The sequence below is a fragment of the Silurus meridionalis genome, chromosome 23 (assembly GCF_014805685.1).
Source record: "Silurus meridionalis isolate SWU-2019-XX chromosome 23, ASM1480568v1, whole genome shotgun sequence".
NCBI classification, from domain to species: Eukaryota; Metazoa; Chordata; class Actinopteri; order Siluriformes; family Siluridae; genus Silurus; species Silurus meridionalis.
Window position 1 is genome coordinate 18175026 of NC_060906.1, and position 25902 is coordinate 18200927.

Genomic DNA, 25902 nt, shown 5'->3' on the forward strand with positions numbered 1-25902 from the left:
GTATTTGGATACTGAAATACACTTGAAATACTTCTGTACTTTTACTCAAATGAAAAGAAGCACTTTTACTGGAGTAACATTTTCCCTACAGTATCTCCTACAGTATCTATCTATCTTTCTATCTCTCTCTCTCTCTCTCTCTCTCTCTCTCTCTCTCTCTCTCTCTATATATATATATATATATATATATATATATATATATATATATATATATATATATATAGCTGGAAAAAATCCCACACGAACAGTGCCCACATGATTTGGAGTCACAGAGACAGTAGTCTGCATTTCACACTCCTGCTGCGAAGACTCTGTATTATTATACACTCATACAGCATAAAGGATAATCAATGTTCATGATCTAAGTTGAGAGGGTGTGTATTTGGCAGTAGCTAACAAACCTGTGCTGTGTTGCTGTCCATTCAGTATAGCAGAAGGTAATGGCTATCTTTATCATTTAGTCTGACTTGAAGAACACACGTTATTGCAGTCAGTTATAGAATTCTGGGGATCTTCTTGTACAGGGTGAAAAGCAATAATGATAAAAGACCGCTGGAATCGCACAGCGTAAAACCCGGCTTAAGACACGATCGATACAAAATAGGCTTGGGACACAGAGAAGACTGAGATGAAGAGAACAGTGGTCTTCAGGGTTGTTTTGAAAAGCTAAAAACCCGCCTGAAGATACCGTGGTTTGCAAATGAACTGTTGCTGTCAACATAACTAGACTGGTGTTTGCTGAATCACTTCAATTAGCTAACAAGTTGGACTAAAGCCGATGTTAGCATTGGTTGTAGCTTGATTTTGGTATCGCAGCCAAAAATCATCTTTAATCAATCCTTTGGTATTCTGGAACTGTGACAGCTGCAATGCTATGATTTTCTTTAGAAATCCACCAGAACAAGTCTAGCATACTATTTTGCAATGTGCAAATACGATACTCACTCCGAAAAATGTGAGCCCATTGACTGCATGAGCAGAATTTTTGTCATTTTCTTAAACAGCAGGTTAATCGCTTGAGGAACTTTATTGCCCGTTACAGAATTCGGGTAAAATTTTATTGGCATCATCTTGTACAGTGCAACAAATAATAGTCAGCTGTAAAAACTAGCTTCAGAAGCAGTGAGGTTGAGTTCCTCAGTTCCTTTTAATTACAGAAAAATTGAAATACAAGAGCTCCATTGACCTTCTCCTCCACTCTACTGATAATGACAACATTTGTGCACCTACTTGTAATAACTACCCTAAACAAAATGACTCTAGTGTACCATTAGGAAAAAATACAAAAACTAATGATATCCTGTTAGAAGACCTGGATGAGATGGTCTTCGATTTAATGCCAAGTTCTAAAAACAGTACAATGTCAAGGAGACATAAAGGCTGCGAGACTGTGAGGCAGGTCACCTCTCTCAGTGCCATGGGCTTGAACATAAAGAATCAGGAATTTCCTTCACCTCTCTGTTCCTCTCTCCTGTCCTTTTCTCTCTCTCTCTCTCTGAGGACTATGGAAGCTGATATTTATAGATTTATATTCAGAGAGATGGCCATGTCCCGTCCTCTAAATTCACAAAAAACCTCTTAGTAGCAGATAGAGTGCATGTCCTAATGGAGCATAAGCTTTTTTTTCCAGTCACTTTTACTACATTTATTCATTAGGCAGATGCTTTTATTCGAAGTGACTTCAGGCTCTAGGTTTCTCGGACAGTTCCAGAATTGATCACTAGTGCACAATCTAACTACTGATCTATTGCATTTTTTTAATCATCTTTTTAGTACCTAGATATTGTTTGAGACCTTATATAAACAAATTCAAATCAAATCAAATCAGATTTTATGTCACTTACACATACATACAGAGTACGACATGCAGTGAAATGCATTGTACGACTGTCCAACATTTAAAAATTAAAAAAAAGTTACGACTGATAATTTGATGAACTGATCATTTTCAACCCAAAATAGCTCTCTACACTTTTTTCTCCAAGTTTACATCATCTACAGTGTGTCCATACTCAGAGTAGATTAGATGAAAACATTTTTTGTGTCATATTGTATGACATATTCTAAAAAAAATAAGATCTGTGCCATGTTAAGGCAAAGTACATGATTTTTGTAATTTCAATGATAATAAAAATTCAGCCTTATTGTTGACTTAATTGTCATGCACTTACCATCTCCAAACACTCTCTGATAGTTGTGGATCTCCTGTTTGGCTTTGTTTAGCTGCTCCTCTAAAAACCGCAGCCGACCTGCAGAGACGGGCTTAATGGACTGTCCTTCAGGAATCCTGTAGTAAGGACACACAAAACAACACAAACACATGCTTATAATACTATCTTTGTGGAGTGTTTTCTCTGAGTTGTATATGTCATTGCATCAATTTACTCATTTTTTGCAAACCCTATTCCAAAAAAGTTGTACACTCTACAAATTGTGAAGAAAAACAGAATGCATTGATGTGGAAGTTTAAAATTTTAATATTTTATTCACAATACAACATAGATGACATATTAAATGTTTAAACTAAGAAAATGTATCATTTTAAGAAAAAAATAAATTGATTTTAAATTTCATGGCATCAACACAACACATCTCAAAAAAGTTGGAACAAGGTCATGTTTAACACTGTGTGGCATCCCCTCTTCCTTTTATAACAGTCTGCAAACGTCTGAGGACTGAGGAGACAAGTTGCTCAAGTTTAAGAATAGAAATTTTGTCCCATTCTTGTCAAATCAGGCTTCTAGTTGCTCAAATGTCTTAGGTCTTCTTTATCGCATCTTCCTCTTTATAATGCGCCAAATGTTTTCTATGGGTAAAAGATCTGGACTGCAGGCTGGCCATTTCAGTACCCGGATCCTTCTTCTATGCAGCCATGATGTTGTAATTGATGCAGTATGTGGTCTGGCATTGTCATGTTGAAAAATGCAGGGTCTTTCCTGGAAGAGACGATGTCTAGATGGGAGCATATGTTGTTCTAGAACTTGGATATACCTTTTAGCATTGATGGTGCCTTTCCAGATGTGTAAGCTTTTTTTACCTATAGAGTTTTAGCCGGCACGGTGGATTGTAGTAGTCAATGTGCAGCTTGTATAGCAGAAAAAAAAAACTCAACATACAGCCATTAATGTCCAAATAACTAGCAACAAAAGTAAGTACACCTTAAGTGAACATGTCAAAACTATGTCCAAATCATTTTTCTTTTGTATCAATAAAATATTGACACTCAGGACAGTAAATCTATACTGCTATACAAACTGCACATTGACTACTCCAAAATATATTTTTTTTTTAGAGTTTCATTTCTGTAGTAATGTCTTTTGAAAAGATATATTAACATATCTTAATATAATACTAATATAAGCAAATAGTCTCTTTCTCTCTCTCTCTCTCTCTCTCTCTCTCTCTCTCTCTTTATATATATGGCTGGAAATATAATGTATCACAGCTTGCAAATGTTTTCAGATCTCTATTTTTCCCAATATTTTTAATGACCACCAACACAAAGTCAACATTGTCACTTTGATACAGTATACAAAAAATAAACAGACACACACACACACACACACACACACACACACACACACACACACACACACACACACTAACACACTATTAATATTATGCTGTAAAGATACATTAATTATCTCCAGCTCTGATTTACTCATGACACACAAGGACACAGTGTGGCACAAAAATGAGATTAAAATATAAATTAACCAGAGACAGAAGACAAGGAGAGAGAAAGTATGTGTGTGTGTGTGTGTGTGTGTGTGTGTGTGTGTGTGTGTGTGTGTGTGTGTGTGTGTGTGTGTATATGTGTGTGTGTGTGTGTGTGTGTGTGTGTGTGTGTGTGTGTGTGATAGAGAGAGAGAGAAACAGCAGCATGCTCAGAGTAACATTTTGGTCAATTTACTCCTACACTCAGGCCTAAGAACTTGAGTAATGCACAAGAGGTTTTTTAGCCCTAAGAGTGCATCATATAATGTAATCCCTAGGACAGAAAACACACACACACACACACACACACACACACACACACACACACACACACACACACACACACACACACACACAGGCTTACTGTATATCTTGTGTACAGTGTATAAAGGCTAAGGAGTTTTATTCCGCTACAAATCTCACAGTTGAATCTTGGCACAGATGTTATGAAATGAGGATCATGCCATTTTGGTTATTTGGGGGTGCACAATGTTTAATTTCACATAGAACTACCATTTTTCTCACAATAAGTTGATATTGTGCGGGAATAAATCCAATCCCCCGTGACAGATTTAAGTTTTGCTTGATCCATGACCGACACAGGAGAAGTTTGGTGGCTGGATTTCTGTATGTTTGGGATATTTTGTTCTAATTTCACTTGTAAATACATTTTTGACTTTTGATTTTGTCGAAACGCAAATCCTGTCTGCAGTGTGGCCTTTCTGCAGTTATTAATTTGTAATGTTTTAGGTTTGTTGATCCAAAATATTTTTTATACATTTTCTTCCATAGCTGTGTGATGGTCTGTACATCGTGGCTTTAAACTGGTATAAGGAATCGTTTTACGAATGTTTATCCACATTGCCTTTTATTTCAGCTTTAAAAAGATAAAAAGGCATCATCATTTTTGTCTGTCACTTTTTTCTGTTTTGTCTGTTTTGGTCGCTTTAGCTGTTTCTGTGTAACGTGTGTGTGTAAAACAAAAAACTAAAACACATCTTCTTACTCAATTGTTGACCACCTGATGCACCCACCTCCCCCAAACAAAACACAAAAACAGAGCCATTAAAATATTTCATCCCAAGTACATTTACTACAGCGATACTAATCAAACCATTGTTGCCAAACGCTCTGCAAACACCTCTTCATGTATACTAGTGATGGGTCATTCTTGACTTATGGGTTCATTTTTTTTACATATTTTACTATTTAATATATTTTTACTATTTTGCATAAGCAAAGCAAAATCTCCATAGATTATGTAGAGAAAACAGAATTAAGTAGTTTACCTCTCATTTTTTCTAGTTTTCGAATCGTTCCTTCTTTTATCACATGATTCCCATATATCCCGCTTTTGTCACATGACTCCCATATACACTATGAAGGTGATTGAAGGATTAAAGGAACAAAATGAACTAAATGACTTAAAAGGGATTTGTTCATTTTGATGAACGAGATTCAAAGAACGAGTCACAAAAATGATCCAATCTTACCATCACTACTGTATACATACAGTCCTGAAGGAGAGTGAAATGAAAAAGCAAATGAAAGTGAGACAGAGTAAGGACTGAGACTAAGAGAGAGGGAAACACAGTCATATCTGTTGCAGCATATTTAGTAAAGGTCTGTTTGAGTCTTTAATCAGTAATTACAGTCTGCATCTTTCTGCTTTTCACACACACACACACACACACACACACACACACACACACACACACACACACACACACTCAGTTCCAGGCACTAATGAGTGTTCGGGAGTCTTTTCAGGCTCGAGCAGGGAATAAACTATTAACCAAGCCCGTTAATTCATTCCCTCCCAAACTGCCTAACAACCAGGAATACACACCCCAACACGTTCCCAACATCCTATTAACACCAATTACTCAATTCTTTGGTCAGATTCACTAAAGAAGACCATCATGTTCCTGGAAACAATGTCCAAAAAACAACAAAATAATGGCTTATATGAACACACCTGATTATGTCTTCGGGGTCAAAAATTTCCGATAATGTTAGCACTGTCACTAGTGTTCCTTTCCTTTAACATTCCGACCAGAGAATGGAGAAAAAAATAAATTTTATTTTTTTGCGACACGCTCCAGCTGGTTTGTAGGTTTCATAGTGGCTCGACCCAGCTCCACGTTGTAAATGAATTGTGTGGTAATCATTCCCAAAGCCTGCTGTATGCTAAACTAGGTTTGTGGATGCCTCCTGGCTGTTGTTGTAAATTATTTCTATTAGTTGGGTAAATGAGAAACATTGGGGAAATGTGTTGACTAGTGAGGAGAGTGTGTTGAGAAGGTGGAGGGAGTATTTTGAGCAGCTGATGAATGAGGAAAATCAGAGAGAGAGAAGGTTGGATGATGTGGAGATGGTGAAGCAGGATGTAGATAAGATTAGTAAGGAGGAAGTGAGAGCAGCGATTAAGAGGATGAAGAGTGGAAAGTCGGTTGGACCAGATGACATACCGTGGAAGCGTGAGATGTTTAGGAGAGATGGCAGTGGGGTTTTGACCAGATTGTTTAACAGGATTTTGGAAGGTGAGAAGATGCCTGAGGAATGGAGAAAGAGTGTGCTGGTACCGATCTTTAAGCATAAAGGAGATGTGCAGACCTGCAGTAACTACAGGGGTATTAAGTTGATCAGTCACACCATGAAGTTATGGGAAAGAGTAGTGGAAGCCAGGCTGAGAGAAGAGGTGACCATCTGTGAGCAACAGTATGGTTTCATGCCGAGGAAGAGCACCACAGATGCCATATTTGCTTTGAGAATGTTGATGGAGAAGTATAGAGAAGGACAGAAGGAATTGCATTGTGTATTTGTGGATTTAGAGAAGGCGACGACAGGGTGCCAAGAGAGGAGTTGTGGTACTGTATGAGGAAGTCAGGTGTGTCGGAGAAGTATGTAAGGGTGGTGCAGGACATGTATGAGGACAGTGTGACGGCAGTGAAGTGTGCAGTAGGTACGACAGACTGGTTTAGAGTGAAGGTTGGACTGCATCAAGGATCGGCCCTGAGCCCTTTCCTGTTTGCAGTGGTGATGGACAGGTTGACGGACGAGGTCAGACAGGAGTCTCCTGGACTATGATGTTTGCGGATGATATTGTGATTTGTTGTGAGAGTAGGGAGCAGGTTGAGAAGAGCCTGGAGAGGTGGAGATATGCACTGGAGAGAAGGGGAATGAAACTCAGTAGGAGTAAGACAGAGTACATGTGTGTGAATGAGAGGGAGGGCAGTGGAGTGGTGCGGTTGCAGGAGAAGAGCTTCAGAAGGTGGAGGAATTCAGGTACCTGGGTTCAACAGTGCAAAGTAATGGAGAGTGTGTTAGAGAAGTGAAGAAAAGAGTGCAGGCAGGGTGGAGTGGGTGGAGAAGAGTGACAGGAGTGATTTGTGATAGTAGGGTATCTGCAAAATTGAAAGGGAAAGTTTATAGGACTGTGGTGAGACCTGCGATGTTGTATGGTTTAGAGACAGTGGCATTGAGTAAAAGACAGGAGGTGGAGCTGGAGGTAGCAGAGCTAAAGATGTTGAGGTTTTCGTTGGGAGTGACGAGGATGGATAAGATTAGAAATGAGTTTATTAGAGGACAGCGCATGTAGGATGTTTTGGTGACAAGGTGAGGGAGGCGAGATTGAGATGGTTTGGACATGTGCAGAGGAGGGACATAAATTATATTGGTAGAAGAATGCTGAGGATGGAGCCACCAGGTAGGAGGAAAAGAGGAAGGCCAAAAGGAGGTTCATGGATGTGGTGAGGGAAGACATGCAGGTAGTTGGTGTAAAAGAGGCAGATGTAGAGGACAGGGTGGTGTGGAGACGGATGATCCGCTGTGGCGACCCCTAATGGGAGCAGCCGAAAGAAGAAGAAGAAGTTGGGTAAATGAGATTGCATGGATCACAGAGGAATGTTTCTCCACAGTAAGGAACGTGGAGTGAGGTTCGGCAAACTGCAACACAACATCGCATGTCAGAAGAAGAGACCTTGTTTCATATAAAGTGCATTAAAGCAGAGTGAAACCTGTTTCTTTGCCCATCTGAAGTTGGTCAAGGTCAGCCACAATGAGGTAACCCTAGAGCAGGTAAGGTTAAAGGTCTTGCTCATGGCCACAACACCAGGAGTTTACAGTATGTGTTGATGAGGCTTAAACCCGTGACCTTCTGATCTCTATTGCTAATATACTAAGCAGGTTCCTTGCATTTACACACATGAAAGACACTAGGCAGGTGTAAACAATGTCTTTAAGTACATGTTATAGACAGATCAACCAGAGGTGAAATTATTTTTTTTAACTCAAATGCAAGTGCAATCCTATGATTGAAAAAAGCTAAGCATTAAATTCATTTCATGTTTAAATGTAAGTGAAAATAAAAACCAACGCAAAGTACGAAGCGAGCACTTTACACAAACAAAAAACAGCTGCCTAAAATCTCGTTGATTTTTGTTACTGAGGGTAAATTTGTGCCTCTATTACCAAAGCATGAAGAAGAATGGAATAAGAAAGAAGGAATAAATTATAAGCAGGAATCCTGTCATCAATAATCAACAGAAGGAAATAAATAAAATCCCAAAATGCTTGATCTCTCTCATTCCACATCCGTTTGCCAAACTATTACATTATATAAGACAACTATCACTCATGGTAGAACTATTATACACACTCGCTCCCTCACCGACCCTGATTTAATTCTCTCTCTTAATAAGTTAATAAGACAAACACTTGTAATGTTGTAAAGACTCTTCTGAGGCAGAGAATTTATTTACTGATATAAAATCTTGACACTGAGGATTTTAAACCAAAAACTTTGTGTAATTAGCCATTTAGAATTTTTTTTTAAAGCCAAAGCCTTAACCACTAAGCTACCACCTCCCCTGTAAAGAGGAACAACCGCATCTGTGCAATTAGCTTCTGTGAGTGGACAGTAACAAAATAAATGTAATTCATTACTGTACTAAAGTAGCTTATTCATTTATCTGTGAATAAAAACTTTCTTTGGGCTTCTCCCATTAGGGGTCGCCACAGCAGATCATCCGTATTCATGATCCGCATGTTTGATTTGGCACATGTTTTTACGCTGGATGCCCTTCCTAACGCAACCCTCCACATTTATCTGAGCTTGGGACCGGCACTAAGAGTACACTGGCTTGTAAAACCCTAATGGCTGGGGTCGGTTCCCTGACCGGGAATCGAACCCGGGCCACATCGCTGAGATCCTAACCACTAGACCAACAGAGACCGTATCTGTGAAAAAAGAAAGCTACATTTTGCAATATCAGTCATTCCTTTTTATTTATGAGTGGATAAAAAAGTAACTGAACAAGCACGCAGCAAGCCACCAATCGGGGCATAGCGCGCTGTATTGAACTTGTTTTGATTGGCGCTTGGTGGTATCTACTTAGCACCAACATACAGTTCAGAACATTTTGCGAGGAATAAATGATGAAAGAAACTCCTGAATCTACCTTGCCTCATCTGTCGCCTTATTTGAAAAAGTTTTTGAAGTAGTTAAAAAGTTTTGGGTTAATTATAATTTTAATAGATATCAATCAGTGTTTGACTAATTAACCTCATTTTTTTGATAGATTGGTGTGCTAAAAGTTACATTACAGTTACATCTTTTCACATAAACTGAGTTAATTAAGCAAGAGACTTGTGACAAAAATGATAATAGGAACATTATAGCCATCATAAATCATAGTACTTGTATCCTTAAGTACATTTAAAGGCCAATTCTTTTGTACTTTTACTCAAGTGACAGTTTAAAGGGAGTATTTTTACTTTTACTGGAGTCATATTTTACCTACTGTACCTCTACTTTAACTCAAGTTATATCAAATAAAATGAATGAGACATCTGCTGGCATGGAGGGGAACTTTCCTAAGTCCCTTTACACTTTTACATTAAGTGTCCTCAATGCAAGTCCATGTGATCGAGTTGCTCTACAGAAAAGTTAACATACTCGCACAAGGGCTTCAATTTAAACCTGTAATTTGTCTTGCAGCTGTACTGCTGTCAGAGCTGCAGTAATAAAAAATCAATTCGACTCGTCAGATCCATGATATTCAGTGTGCTGTGATACAAGGCTACAAATAGACACGTGGACTACAAATGGACATCCTGATATGGGACATTAAAGGACTATGTAAGGTATTTATAATTTTTTTAGGCCTGATGTAGATTTGTGAAAAGGACTATCACACACACACACACACACACACACACACACACACACACACACACACACACACACACACATTTTATTATGCTGGCACTGCTCAAGAGTTCATGTTAGAATCCAATCAGCCACTGTGAAGAACCTGCTGCTTATACATATGTATGTGGACTGTGCGATCAGATACTGCAGAGTGCGCACGCACACACACACACACACACACACACACACTAGCAGCACTTCAAAGTGAGCGTTTGGCTCTTCTCTTTAATACACACACACAAATGGAAATGCAAAAGTGCCTGAGGATTTTGTGAATAAATCCGAGCTGTATGGCCACGTTATTACATCGAAGCAGAGAACTCTGGAATGTCCAGACTACAGTGTGTGTGTGTGTGTGTGTGTGTGTGTGTGTGTGTGTGTGTGTGTGTGTGTGTGTGTGTGAGAGAGAGAGAGAGAGAGAGAGAGAGAGAGAGAGAGAGAGAGAGAGAGAGAGAGAGAGAGAAAATGAGCTGACACAGCTAAACACCAGGACGGAGGGAATGAGTTGAGCCATAGCCTGACCTCGTTTAAGGTTTCATTTCATCAAAACACGGTTAAGATGTTAAGATGGACTGTCCCTTTACCCAAGAAGGCTGCCGAGGTAGGCACATTTTTACAAGCCACTTGTGCCCCTGAGATAGAATCTGTCCAGATAAAAGGGCAGCATAAGGACAGCTGTCTTCCGAGAGTCCTCATTCTTAACAAATCTGAAGGAGCATGGGTCACATGGCTTGTCAGAGAAGGCAGTCCCATATTTCCTAGGTCTAGTGAACACTCCCTGTTTGTAGTCCTATTAAGCGATGCTCACGCTTACACTGGTGCGAAGTATTGTAACAATCACCTGCTACAAGCTCTTTGTGCCATGCCGGCCGGCCAACTGGAACCTCCATGACTGGCTTTACCAGAGAAATTTGATGGGACTGTCGACCGCTGCTGTGGCTTTCTCTGACAATGTGATGTATACTTCGCACAAAAACTGGAGACCTATTGGTTAAATTCCAGACGTTTATAAAAATCTTTAATGACCTTGTAAATGTGTTCATCATTGTATACATTGATGACGTCTTAATATATTCAAAAACCTATGACAGTCATATTAACCATGTACACACAGTATTACAACGACTACTGCAAAACCAACTTGTGGTAAAAGTGAAAAAATGTGACTTTCACAAAGACTCATTTCATTCCTGGGATAAAATATCAGTCCTCAGATGGTGGAAATGGACAATTAAAAAGATCAAGCTGTGATGGATTTGCCTTTACCGGTAAAAAATAATCAAAGAATTACAAAGGTTTTTTTTTGAGTCGCAAAACTACTACAGGCAATTTATCTGAAACTATAGCACTGTAGAGGCACCTCTTACAGCTCTACTTCGTGGCAAGCCTGCTGAATTCCACTGGTCCGACAACACTCAGAGGGCTTTTAAGGCACTGAAACAAAGGTTCACCATGACTCCAATTCTGCAACATCCTGACCCCAAATTCCTAATTGTAAAATCGGGGCATCCTCTCCAATGTCAGGCAATCTAGCCAAACTCCTTCCCTGTGCTTACTTTTCACATAAGCTAAGCCCCGCCAAAAGCAACTATTATGTCGGCAACCGGAAGCTATTAGCTATCAAGGAAGCACTAGAGGAATGGAGACACTGGCTGGAGGGAGCTCCACGCCCATTTTAGATCATCAGTGAACATCTGAAATATATAAAGCAAGCAAAGCGACTGAATCCCTATCAGGCCCACTGGACTGTATTTTTTACATGCTTTAAATTCTCAGTAACCCACCGGCCGGGCACTATGAACAGTAAAGCATACTTCCTTTCCTGTCGTCATGACCCCACTAAAAAAACATCAAAGTCTAAACTCATCCTGCCAACCTCCCTCATCATCGCCCCTGTTCACCAGAATATCATGGAGCATGCCCAAGCCAACGAACCCACTCCCCCTGGGTGTCCACCCAACAAAAAGTACATCCCCGTAAAACTAAAACACAGAGTCCTGGACTGGGTTAACACATCACCCAGCACAGGATCCACCATATCACCATGCTTGTTCAAGTGATGTTCTGGTGGCTATCTCTGGCATCCGAGGTCAAACGAGATCTTCTTAACTTGTGCACTGAATGCCAGCTCCCGTACGTCTTACTGCCTGCCTGCCTGTCTATCTATCTATATGTATATTTTAAAAACTAAATACTATAGCTGTGTCCTTTTCTTTTTAATACTCCATTTTATTTATCAATTGCATACGATCAGATCTGATCTGATGAACAGTTTCTGGTAATTAACAGTTCCTTGCTCATCAATTTTCAGATTTTCAGATAAATAATTAAAAGCAATGTCATCAGCATGACAAATTCATAAGTAGAAGATATAATAGATAAGAATAGATTTTGCAGATTCGATAATAATAATAACAAATAATTGATAGCACATAATGTTGATAAACACAGGTACATACGTGAGAAACTAAAACAGACACTGTGTAATGCAATTTATTTTCACTGGAATGCATTTTCTTCTCTCTATTTAGTCCTTTCCTTAGATCTTGCCATGGCTGAATGATTCCCTTTTATTGGCTCTCTATCACCAATAAAAGACCTGCATAAATTTGGCCATCATTGTATAAGGGGCGGGGCATTTGCACACAAAACCTAAATGAGCTCTTTCACCCAGCTGAGGCTGATTTATCATTTGCACTTAAATTACCAAGTGTTTTATCAGTCAGATGTCATTCTGTGTGTCATTGTCTATCTTTCCCTCTCTCCCTCAGAGGTCACTGTCAGATGTGGTTATGATCAGAGTCGTTCTCACCCCATGTCATTCCCTCGTGGCTTGTCTTATCCATCTTTCCTCGTTCTCCTCCCCTTCATTCCGTACCCCCTTATTCCTCTCCCTTTGGCACCTCCTCAATCTCTTCACTCTTCATCCATCACTGTGTCCCTTCTTCATTTGAACACTCAATCCTCAGGTCTCACACACATCCACTCTCAGACCAAGGTCTTTGCACTGAACGCTGAACACACTCTGATCCTTCCCTCCTTCAGTCATCTGACATGCCCTAGGGCCATCACTACCCTTGCAGCTTTACTCACCTTTGCTTTGAATATTAAACGTGCCTCTGTATGAATACAGGTACTTGATATGCAAACCGAGTTTATGTTCAAGAAATAAATGGTATATTCCTTAGAGGTCACACTGTTAAATGCATTTTTGGAAACTCCTAAATGATCTAGGAACACCTTTACACCTTCACTTTCATAATTAATGAAGGATAGATTTAAACATGCAAATTAGGAAAACCCCAATTTAACCTCCTTCCATCTCAACCCCAGATGCTAATTTTCAAAGGTTTGGCATACATATTAAAATTGGCTGAAGGTTTACGGTTACTATGCAATTATTCTCTAATCATTTAGATATCTGACTAGATTTTAACCATAAACACTAATGCAGCCCTGTTTTAGGTCATGCATATGTTGTGACTACCTAAATACAAATGCTGCTATCTATCTATCTATCTATCTATCTATCTATCTATCTATCTATCTATCTATCTATCTATCTATCTATCTGTCTGTCTGTCTGTCTGTCTGTCTGTCTGTCTGTCTGTCTGTCTGTCTGTCTGTCTGTCAGTCAGTCTGTCTCTCTGTCTGTCTATCTAAATACAAGGTTCAAGTTTTTAATGTCTTAACAAATCATTGACTTAAATATATTGTTAAATTAAGTTGAAATGTCCCATTAATGTTGCTGCTGAAAAGATTTAGTAAATATTGTAGGAATTACTTGCTACTGTACCTGCTAAGTGTTTTAACTAGCTAATGACTAAGCTGATTTTTTTTTAAACTAGCCAGATATTACAATATTTACTACTTTATATATTAGCCATTAGTTAGATAAAACACTTTGACAGTGGTCTGAATGGCAGTACTATTTTGTTCATTGTTTATAGTTTGTTGTTGTTAACTTTGTAACAAGTAAACGCAAGTTAACTGGGTTTATTGGACAGTTTTTTTCCAATACAGTTTTATTTAATTGTATGAGGTGTCTAAGGTGTATAAATGCCTGAATATGTATGTGGTAACCTTTGTGTGTATGTATTGCTCCAAGACTTTACAGAGACTATTCTTGTTTTCCTCTTATTTGTATCTAGACCACTGGATGAGAGCATCGCCAAAATTGCAGCTCTTGTGGGCTGTTCCTAATCTGCAGTAGTTAGTATCTATCAAAAGTTGTCCAAGGAAGGAACAGTGGTGAACCAGAGACAGGGTCATGGGGGGGCCAAGGTTTATTGATGCATGTGGGGAGTGAAGGCTGGCCCGTGTGGTCTAATCCAACAGACGAGCTTTTGCAGCTCAAATTGCTTAAAAAGAGGTTAATGCTGTTAATGCTCGATGGGTCAGGACTGTTTTGGCAGCAAAAGGGGACCAACACAAAATTTGGCAGGTGACCATAATGTTATGCCCTGATCGGTGTATGTATCCAGGATGATAAACATACTTTCACTTCGTTGTGTAGTTTAAACACAAATCAAAAAGCCCACTGTTCTTCATGATCAGAGGAGTGTCAATGTGTCAGGTTATATAACAATGGTATCTTAACATCACTGTAAAAAACTTGATAAGTCATCTATATCTACTGCTCTTGAGTGATGCAGCTGAGGTTGAGGAACCATCAGTATATTTGAAAATTTGATTTTTTTTCCCTATAATGCATCTCTGTTTTGCACTGCAACCTTCAGTTAAGCTCTCTTTGTGATTAAATCTGAAAAAGCACTAACCAGGCAACTAATACAGGCAGTCTCTGGATGTACTGTATTACTGAGGAGATGGCACTGACACATAAAACCCAGCTTTGCTTTGTGTACACTTTATAGCTGCTACAAAAATGGTAGAGTGTAACAGATAAGCTGAACAGCCACTAAACATTTTTCTGCTTGCCTGAGTAGTTTTGTCTATTGAACAGATGGAAAGAAGGGAAAGAAAACTCAACACAGACACAAGGGCCATTTGGCAAGATGTGAGAATAAATGATCCAACTGTGTGCCATTGTAGATCAAATGAAATATATTGTATACTTGCATACTTGATACTGTAACAGAGGGGAGTCCTTCACTATATTAGTATCATAGTGTTTTAGTTGTTGGTCTTGTGCATCATTTTTTACTTCAGGAAGACAGAGAAAGTGAGTAAGAGAGATAAAGTGAGTGTGTGTGTGTGTGTGTGTGTGTGTGTGTGTGTGTGTGTAAGAGAGAGAGAGAGAGAGAGAGAGAGAGAGAGAGAGAGAGACAGACAAACGGTATACAGACAGGTCACTGGTATAACAGAAAACTGTAAATTACACTGTAATATAAAGTATAATGTACTGCAGTAACTTGATCTTCTTTGGCGTCAGCACTGTTCTGCAGTGTGCGTGTGTCTGTGTGTGTGTGTGTGTGTGTGTGTGTGTGTGTGTGTGTGTGTGTGTGTGTGTGTGCGTGTGCTAGCCAGGAGACGAAAGTCAATGGCTTAAAGACGACGGACAGCTGGCTAACAGCTTCCATTACGCCTCGTAACACTCTGATAAGGGTGATGTACACTCAGGCTCCACAGTGGTGTGTGTGTGTTGCTCTGTTTAAGTATTTAGGGACAGTTGGAGGGCAGAAATGTCTCTCAGCACAGACACACAGCTAAGCTTTACAATCCAAAGCGAGTAAAAAGTTTCAGTTCTTTTTTTCCTTATGATTAAATCAAAAAATATCGTTCTATGATTTCACCAGAATTGTAACCACATACAGGCAAACAATAATATGTAAGGATATGCACTATATAAAAAAAAAAAAAATAACATTGCTTTAATTAATAAATAATTCATAATGTTTTAGAAGCCATTTTACTATTTTTGATTTACATTTATATTTTATTGCCTATTTTTTAATACTATTATATTTAATCGTATGGTGTGTACCACTGCCTGAGTTTAAGTACTGTACGTTACCATGCTAGCCTGTGAGGGGGTCTCCTTACAGGGGTCTCCTTAAGAACAGTGAAGTTCTTATCTTAAACTCAGTCAGTCCATACCAGCAAAACCTCTAATGAAACCTTATCATTCACTTCTACATACATTACAACGGTATCAAATTAGGGCAAAAGTGGATATTGTATAATCTTTTTCATATCAAATGCAAAATAATAGATTAGTTAGATATAGTTACATTTAGTTATATATGTAAATACACACACACACACACACACACACACACACACACACACAGTATCTCACACTTTTGTTGCCAGCTATTTTGATATTAATGGCTATTTGTTGAGTTATTTTTCGAAAGACAGTCAATCTGCACTGCTATACAAGCTGCACATTGACTACTCTAAAATACATCCAAGTTTCATTTCTATAATATTGTCCCTTGAGAAGATATAATAAAATGGTTGCTAAAATGTCAGGGGTGTACTCACTTTTGTGAGATACTATACATACAGTAGATAGATACAATAGATGTTCCACTAGATTTTGGAGTGTGCTTGTAGAGATTTCGCCAGAGTGTTATTAAAGTCAGGTATTGCTTTAGGGTGGGGAGGCCTGGGGTGCATTCAACATTCCAATTCATTTCAATGATGTTCGTTAGGGTTACAGGTGTGGGTCTTCTAGTTCAAGGGAAGGGTCAATTTGATGCTACAACATCCAGACATCATATACAATTGTGTGCTGCATCTTTGTGGTACACAACCACAATATGGCTAAAAAAAATAGGTAGTCCTAATTCTTTTGTCCATATTGTATGTGTGTGTGTGTGTGTGTGTGTGTGTGTGTGTGTGTGTGTGTGTGTGTGTGATTCACTGACCAGTCATAACATTATGACCACCTGCCTAATATCATGTTGGTCCCCCTTTTGCTGTCAAAACTATGGTGGCCGAGAAGTGCAAAACACATTAACAAATCCAAAAACACATTAACAAATCCAAAAACACATTAACAAATCCAAAAAACAAAATAATAAATTCAAAAACAAAATAACAAATTCTAAAACAAATTAACAAATTCTAAAACAAATTAACAAACTCAAAAACACAATAACAAATCCAAAAACAAAATAATAAATTCAAAAACAAAATAACAAATCTGAAAACAAATTAACAAATCCAAAAACAAATTAACAAATTCTAAAACAAATTAACAAATTCTAAAACAAATGAACAAACTCAAAAACACAATAACAAATCCGAAAACACAACGACAAAATTCAGAGAAACCGGAAAATGTAGGTAGTTTGTAAATGGAAACTTACAGATCATTGGACAAGACACCTGTCAGTCACCTGTATATCTTGACTGACAGTTGTCTTGTCCAATGATCTGTAAGTTTCCAATCACAAACTATGCCTAACTTTTCCGGTTTGTCTGAATCGTTGCACGAAACACATTTACAAATCCAAAAACACAACGACAAGTCGGACAAACTGGAAAAAGTAGGTATAGTTTGTGAATGGAAACTTACCGATGATTGGACGAGACACCTGTCATCCAAAATAGGAAGTACAACATTTTTTTTTCTTTTCTTTCTTTCTTTCTTTCTTTCTTTCTTTCTTTCTTTCTTTCTTTCTTTCTTTCTTTCTTTCTTTCTTTCTTTATGTTTTTATTAAGCAATTAACCATATACAAACAACATGGCAATAACATGTACAATTTACATTACAATACACAGAACAGGTGCATGAAAATACAAATATATACACATACATAAATACAATTTATAATAATAATAATAAAATTTAAGTAAAAAAAGCATAAAAATAAACAGGGCTATGGTTTATTCTGTAAATCATATTTTTCTATAAAGGACAAAAGATTCATTGCATTTTTCTTTCTAATCACTTTTAGGGCTTTTGTGAAAGAAATAAACTCATTATAAAATGCAAAAAAACTGTATTCAAGTAAGTATTCAAGTATTTAGATTTTATATATAAAATTTTCATATTAGAAGTATATAAATGAACAAGAAAGTCGTCTTTGTTATTGTTTATCACAGCTTGGGTTCTTTGGTGGTCTAGTGGTTAGGATTTGGTGCTCTCACTGCTGTGGCCCGGGTTCGATTCCTGGTCAGGACACCAAACCCAGCCATTAGGGTTGCACAAACAGTGCCGGTCCCAAGCCAGGATAAATGGTTAGGGTTGCGTTAGGAAGGTCATCCAGCATAAAACGTGCCAAATCGTAAAATTTCTTAGATCTTTATGTCAGGATATACTGTAGCATCTCCAACATCACTGCATATGAATTTCCTTCCTCAAAGTATCTTTGAATTAATTCCAGTGTCTCCTTGCTTGCCAATGTTTATTTCTGTTATTTTTTATATTTAAAGGTGCACTAATCCAAATAATATAAAAAAAAGTTTAAAGTAAACGGAGAACTTTACACATGTACAAGAAACAAAGTTATAAGATTTCATACTTCCTGTATATTTTGAATGACAGGTGTCTCGTCCAATCATCGGTAAGTTTCCATTCACAAACTATACCTACCTTTTCCGATTTCTCTGAATTTTGATGTTGTGTTTTCGGATTTGTTAATGTGTTTTTGAGTTTGTTAATTTGTTTTTGAATTTGTTAATTTGTTTTCGGATTTGTTAATGTGTTTTGCACTTCTCGGCCACCGTACAAAACAGACCTGTCGAGCATTAACAGCATCAACTTCTTCAGCAATTTGATCTACAAAAGCTTATCTCTTGGATCGGATGATTTATGTATTAGTAATGTAACGGTACACATATTCGTACCAGGGCTTTCAGCTCAGTACACACGTCTACCGAATGCAATACTTTTTTACGTGGGGAACATAGTTATAATCCTTAAGAATGTATTAAGTGGCGGACAGCAAGTTTGTTTAGTTTCCACCTCGCACTTAAATTTTTTTGTAATTATTATTAAACTTGAAAACATACACAACAATTCCAGGTGTATAAAAAGAAACTAGAGTTAGCGCAGTGTCACTGTGCCTACTCACTTCGTACCGGAAATAAGATTTGTTAGCACATGCATCAAAACATTAACGAATCCTTAGTGCTAGGAAGTGACTAGCGGCTAACACTGGCGCTTTGAATTCTTTAGCGTTTTATATCCAGCTTCATGAATTTCTCTTAAACAAACAAACAAAAAAAACTTAACAGTTCCACATATCGAGAGAGTGAATAAATGAAGGATAGAAGGAATAAGGACATTTGTTAAAATATCCTAACAAAAGTAGAACAGTAAAGTAAATAATATCTTTAAACAATTAAATATTAAATGTAAAACACACCCACACACTTACACATCTATAGTACCCAAATGGGGTCTAACAAATGTAAACCATGTCATCAAATTTTCCCATTAATTTAATTTAATCAATTGAATTTGTGCCAATTTAAAAATGTACTCAATACATTATAAAATTGATTCATTTGATTTATTCTATTTTATTTTTCTATTTTATATTATGAAATATTAGTTTATAAATTATTTATAATATATATATATATATATATATATATATATATATATATATATATATATATATATATATATATGTGTGTGTGTGTGTGTGTGTGTGTGTGTGTGTGTGTGTGTGTTTGTGTATATTAGCGAGTGGAGGGCGGAGTCGGACGGAACAAGCGGTAAGAACACCTGCAGCTGATGAGAATAATCAGTGCGCTCTGTTTCAGCGAGAGACCACCAGCAGAGACGAGTGGAAGGGTCACCGGTGAAACACGTGCTGGCCGGCGAGTGCACTTTTGTGAACATTTGCCTGTCTTTCTTTCTTCCAGCGCGGAGCCAGTGAATTTCTTACAATATACACGCTAGTGCCAAAAGTATTTTGATTATTAAGCCATAGTGTTTATGATGTTGGCCCACCCTTTGTAGCTATAATAGCTTTAACTCTTTTGGGAAGGCTTTCCACAATGTTTAGATATTGTAAATTTTTGACCATTCTTCCAGAAGTGCATTTATGAGGTCAGACACTGATGTTGGATGAGAAGGCCTGGATCACAGTCTTCGCTCTCATTGATCCCGAAGGTGTTCTATCAGGTTTAAGTCAGGACTCTGTGCAGGACAGTCAAGTTCTTCCACACTAAACTCACTCATCCATGTCTTAATGGAAGTTGTTTAGTGCACTGGAGTGCAGTCATGTTGGAACAGGAATGGGCCGTCCCCAAACTGTTCCCACAAAGTTGGGAGCATGAAATTGTACAAAATGTGTTGGTATACTGAAGCATTAAGAGTCCTTTCACTGGAACCGCCAAACCCAGACTTGTCTATCGGATTGCCAGACAGTGAAGTGTGATTGAATACAATGATATGGATGGGTCAGTAAATACTTTTGGCAATAGTGTATATTAGGTGTGTATTATTTTCATGTATGCGTACCATAATTACCCAAATTTTGTTGCCAGCTATTTTGACAATACTGGCTGTATTTTTTGTTATTTTCTGTGTAAATCTATACTGCTCTACAAGCTGCACATTGACTACTATAAAATATATTCAAGTTTCATTTCTATAATATTGTCCATTGAGAAGATATAATAAAATTGTTGCTGAAAAGTGAGGGGTGTACTCGCCTCTCTCTCTCTCTCTCTCTCTCTCTCTCTCTCTCTCTCTCTCTCTCTGAGTATTGGGTAAAGAAATCTTGCAAAGTAAAAATGCTTTTTAATTTTTATCAATTTGCTAAATGTATAGTGAGTGAACAGAAGGGAAATCCTAATTAATTTAATATTTGGTGTGACTACGCTTTGGCTTTTAATTCTTACTTTTGTACACTTGCACAAAGTGAGGGATTTTATAGGATCAGTATCAAGTGTATAATGATTCAATTCTACCAAGCTGCTAATGTGGTAATGATCACCAGTTTTATATGTAGGTTCAAACCGAATTGAACATTAAAACCGAAACAGCAGTGTAGGAGGCTCAAACTCTGCTATTAAGGTGAGGTTGTAAAAGACAGTTTTACTGGAAGGTGTCCAGCAATCAGAGGTGGGAAGTAACAGAGTACAAATACTTTGTTACTGTACTTAAGTAGATTTTTCTGGTATCAGTACTTTACTCCACTATTTATTTTTTAGACAACTTTTTACTTTTATTCATTACATTTTTACACAAATATCTGTAACTTTTTACTTCTTACATTTTCAAAACCGGCTCGTTACTTTAGTTTTAATCCATTAATTTGGTAAAAAAATTTTTTTTTTAATTTTCACTGCGCGGCGATTTCAGCCGAACAACCGATTTCCTGTTACTGCGCGTCTTTTTCAATCCGCTGGTGTATAAAGTACGGACTCTCACTCACCACAGATGTAGACTAGTTTACGAAGATAAGAAACAGCAGGCAGAAGGCAGTAAGAAGTTTGGGGTTAATGTGGATGAGACAGAGGGAGTCAGTGATGTAAACATGACTGAGAACAGAGACATTCATGATCATCATCATCTTTTCTCTGCTTGTGTTATATATGTGGATCTTCAGCCTGGATACATTCATTCAGTAACAACATTTTTAATTCGTTTTGTCAAGATTAAAATGATTGTAAACGGCACTAAGTTTTATTAACGCGCTATCAATTCATTTCTGTTTTTACCATTTTTATAAAAAATGTAAATACATAAATAAATATCTAAATATAAAAGAGGCGAAAATACCTGCATTTATCCATGACGTCCTTTCTTTACTTAGATATTAAATAAATAAACTCCAGATAAAAATATTTTTAATCAGTAAACTTTTGTTTTATTTATGCGCCAAGTCTCAAATCAAACACAAAATCCCCCATGTTTTACACAATTAACCCTCTAGGTGGCGTTTTGTGGGTTTTTCCCTCATAATGGCTACACAAACTACTTTTTACTTAAGTACATGTCAGAGCCAAGACTTCTTTACTTTCACTTGAGTAAAAAAGTTTAATCAGTACTTCAACTTTTACCCGAGTATTTTAAAACATGAGTATCTGTACTTCTACTTAAGTAAAGGATGTGTGTACTTTTGCCACCTCTGCCAGCAATACAGTTGGCAGCGTCTGATTGGCCCCAAAATTATTTTGTAGCAGGCCAATGACCCCAAACATACAGCCAATGCTAAGAACTATCTTTAGTTTAGTGAATCCTGGAAGTGATGGTTTGGCCCAAACAGAGTCCTGATCTCAAGATGTTCAGAACAAGCTACCTGCCCAGTTCCTTCAAAAAAGTCTGTGCATTTGTACCTAGAAGAGTTGAGGCTGTTTTGCAGGCAACGGGTTTTCACACCAAAAAAAAACCCACAAAATTTTCTCAAGTTTTTATGTGAGATTATTTATGTTTACTTAATTCTCTGACCAATAATTTGTTGTAAGGAACATAAAAAATTAAAAATAAATATTTGCTATTTGTGCCTAGGTCCATTTTAAATTTCCCAGGAGTGTACATGAGTTACAATATGCCATAAAAAATTTAAAACACACTTACCTTAGAGCCTGTGCCATACGCCGCAGCTCGTGGTTCTGCTGTTTAAGTCGTTCAAGTTTGGTGAGGATGTTGGCCAGCTCTCTGCGTGTGTGTGTCGTTTCGTGTGTGTGTTGGCTCTCGCGCACCAAGTGGCCTCCCATAAAGAAGAGCAGCATTGCCCAGGCCAGCAGCACCAGTGCCACCCAGCGCCAGGACGTTGTCCACAAACGCATGTTGTCCCTTTTCAACGTCCAATAAAGTCACAACACTAAGACATAATCCACTCTGATCAGCACGGGGACATTCTGGAGGCAGAGGACGTGCACTGTGATTTGACGGGTTGGTTATGTGGGCAATTTCTTTTCCTTTTATGTTGCCCTGCTTGTCTGATCCTGTGCACTTTAATCACAGTGAGGACGACAACAAAGAAGACAACGTCCAAATCGGTCTACTTTAAATTAGCGTGTGGACATAATGGGGGAAATAAATAAGAAGGTCAGGAATGAGTAACTGCTATGAGGCAGCCATTTTTTTCCTCCTTACTTGGGGTTTTTGTTTGATTTGTGCTCAAGGAGTATTTGTTTCTGTTGTCCTCATCCATGTTAATAAGGGCATCATGGAGAAAATAAAGTCTACAGATGAGTCATGCTGCTAATTTTGTTTCTTCTTTTGTTCATTCATTTTGATCACCATGGGGACAACCTCAAGATTTCATAGCTGCCAAGTGGGCTGATATTTATAATTATTTTTTTTTAATAATGATACAATTTTTTTTTTTAAATAACAAAGGGAATACCAGGTAAAAAAATTTGTGACAAATCATGCTTCAATATGAATCTATTATTATTATTATTATTATTATTATTATTATTATTATTATTATTATTAAGGACCCACATGGCCTTGTTTATTCATTATAATCAATATGAGGAAGTTGGATGTGCCACTGTTTGTATAATGTGTTGGGGTTTGCTATACATCGATTTCCACATCAATAAACAATGCAAAAAAAAAATTTTTGGAAAGGATCTCACAATGTCTTTTGTTGTCTTTCAGTTTCTTGCTTGTCTATCCATCTATACGATTTTTGCTGCTTGTATTAGTTTTTGGGTTGTTCTTCTGTGTCCACTTTAATTAGCATGGCATAGGACACTAGTACATCTGAGTCAGGGACGGGTCGATGATTCTGTGGCGTGCTGAAATTTTGCCGTCCTGTAGGGAAGATTATTGCTGTTTTGGTGTTCCTCATGAAATGGAAAGTAGATCAGAGCACCATGTGTGTAGATGAAGAGTATCTGCTTTTAAAAAGTACTCTTCCAATCTCTTTAGTTCTGATGAAACTCCAGCTTTTTCTTCTCAGGTTTCTTGTGCAGTTTGGTTCCAGTCGCTGTCTCCTGGGTGGAGGGATGTTGCACCTCAGAGTAAGAATTCCTGCCCAAACACAGAGTGATTCAAAATGTGTTATTAATGAATGACAAATCAGGCAATACATTTAAAAGTCACTGAATAATTCCCTTTTTTCATTTATCTTTCTTTTTTCCCCTTCTCACTTCCTCTGTATCACCGGCCCCTCAATCTTTCATTCTTACTTTCTCTGGATCATCTCTATCAGTCCTTCGCTCCTGTCTCCTCTCTTGCATTCTCTCCCTCTCTCTCTCACGATCTTTTTTTTACTTTTTTTCTGTTCTGCTCTGCTTTTGCTCTTCTTATTTCACTCTCTAGCTTTTCTCCTTCAATCCTCCCCTCAAAACTGAGTCATCTGTCTCAGTACACACACACACACACACACACACACACGTACATGTACACGTACGTACACACTGTCAGGACAGTGAGAGTTCATGCTGACTCATATTGTGTCTCAGTGGGACACACTGTCAGTCCACACACTGTGCGTCTACTCATTGCTGTCTCAGCACACACAGATGGAGCTTTGAGTGCACACACACACAGTTATACAACTGCTATTGTTTCTTTGGGGTTGTTGTATTACTATAAATTATACCATTAAATTTGTTAATGTTATGATTGTGTTTGCTATGCATTTACATTTTATAATGATAATAATAACAATTATTATTATTATTATTAATAATCACAGTACAATTATCATATTCATTTAATTAATTGTCACAAACTACTTAGTCTTGCAAATAGCAAAGCAGGGAAAATAAATCAAAGATATAAAGAGAGAGATAGTGAAGGTAAAAGAGAATTGGAGAGAGCGAGAGAGAGAAAAGAGATGCAGTGAATTAAGAATTTCAAACGGTATTCTCAATGCTGCCAATGTTTTCTGTCATAAATAATGCTCACTGCATTGTATGGTGTCGAACAGAGATGATTAGACAAAGAGAAACTGAAAAAAGATACAAATGAAACAGAGCAAATGAGAGAGAGAGAGCGCTAGAGAGAAAAAGGGGGATAGGGAAAAAAGAAGGGGGGGGGGGGTAAAATCAGAATGAGATACAGACAGACAGAGAGATGGCCTGCTTTGATCTGCTGTGATTGGATGTTAATGAGCCATCACTTTTCATTAGAACAGAGAGAGAACGATGGTGAGACCGAAGCTTTTCAGATAATGAGACGAGGAGAGACTCTTAAAAAAAGAAAGTGGGGAAAAAAAAACGATAGATGGTGGGGATAAAGGAGTCGATGGGACTTCAGCAGAACTGTCCCTTTTACTTTGCAGTACACATCATATTCAGTTTGTCTGCCACTGATTACAGATCCCATTTACATTTACATGAACAGCACTCATTTGGCACACACACTTTTATCCAAACTGAGTTGTAATTCGAGGCTGAATTCACTCAAGCACAGAGATGAGCAAATTTAGTCTTAATGGTCTTAGATGCAACAGAAGCTATTTTGAAAGTCTTGGAATTTCAATTCCTTCACATTAATGAGAAGCAGCAGATAAAAGATGGTAAATCAATAAAAAAACATTCAAGAAACCCCCCTCAAATATGTAAAAGTAGTGTAAATATATATGGATACAAATGTATGACATATGCAAATTGTTTGACGAAACAAAACTTTTTGAAGGGTCTCCAAGCATCACATTTTTTCATTAAAGGTTAGGGTCTTAGGTTTTATGGTACTGCATGCAAAGGCATCCTATACAACTGTACAATACAATTGCCTCCATCTTTGTGGTAACAGCACAGCTTAAGGAATAACCACACTGGAGGAGATGTGTATATATATATATATACTGTGTGTGTGCGTGTGTATGTATGTGTGTGTGTGTGTGTGTGTGTGTGTGTGTGTGTGTGTGTATATATATATATATATATATATATATATATATAAAATGAAAATGTTTTGATAGATAGATAGATAGATAGATAGATAGATAGATAGATAGATAGATAGATAGATAGATAAATAGAATATAAATAAATATATAAACATTTTCATAATTTCATTTTTAATTTTATTTTATATAAATGAGACCTATCTAGCATGCATATATAGTATGGACAAAAGTTTTGACCATACTTTTGGTAAGTGCTTTTTAAACATCCCATTCCACATTTAG

The 25902-nt window shown here is 37.5% G+C and overlaps 1 protein-coding gene across 1 annotated transcript in view; it reads right to left on the reverse strand.

Moving 5' to 3' along the window:
• fut8b (fucosyltransferase 8b (alpha (1,6) fucosyltransferase)) overlaps nucleotides 1-25902 on the reverse strand; it is a 133191-nt gene that overhangs the window by 42561 nt on the left and 64728 nt on the right. Inside the window, 2 exon segments of the mRNA XM_046836817.1 lie at nucleotides 2172-2287; nucleotides 22383-23792. Coding sequence (XP_046692773.1) covers nucleotides 2172-2287; nucleotides 22383-22594 — 328 coding nt within the window. The 5' untranslated portion in view covers nucleotides 22595-23792.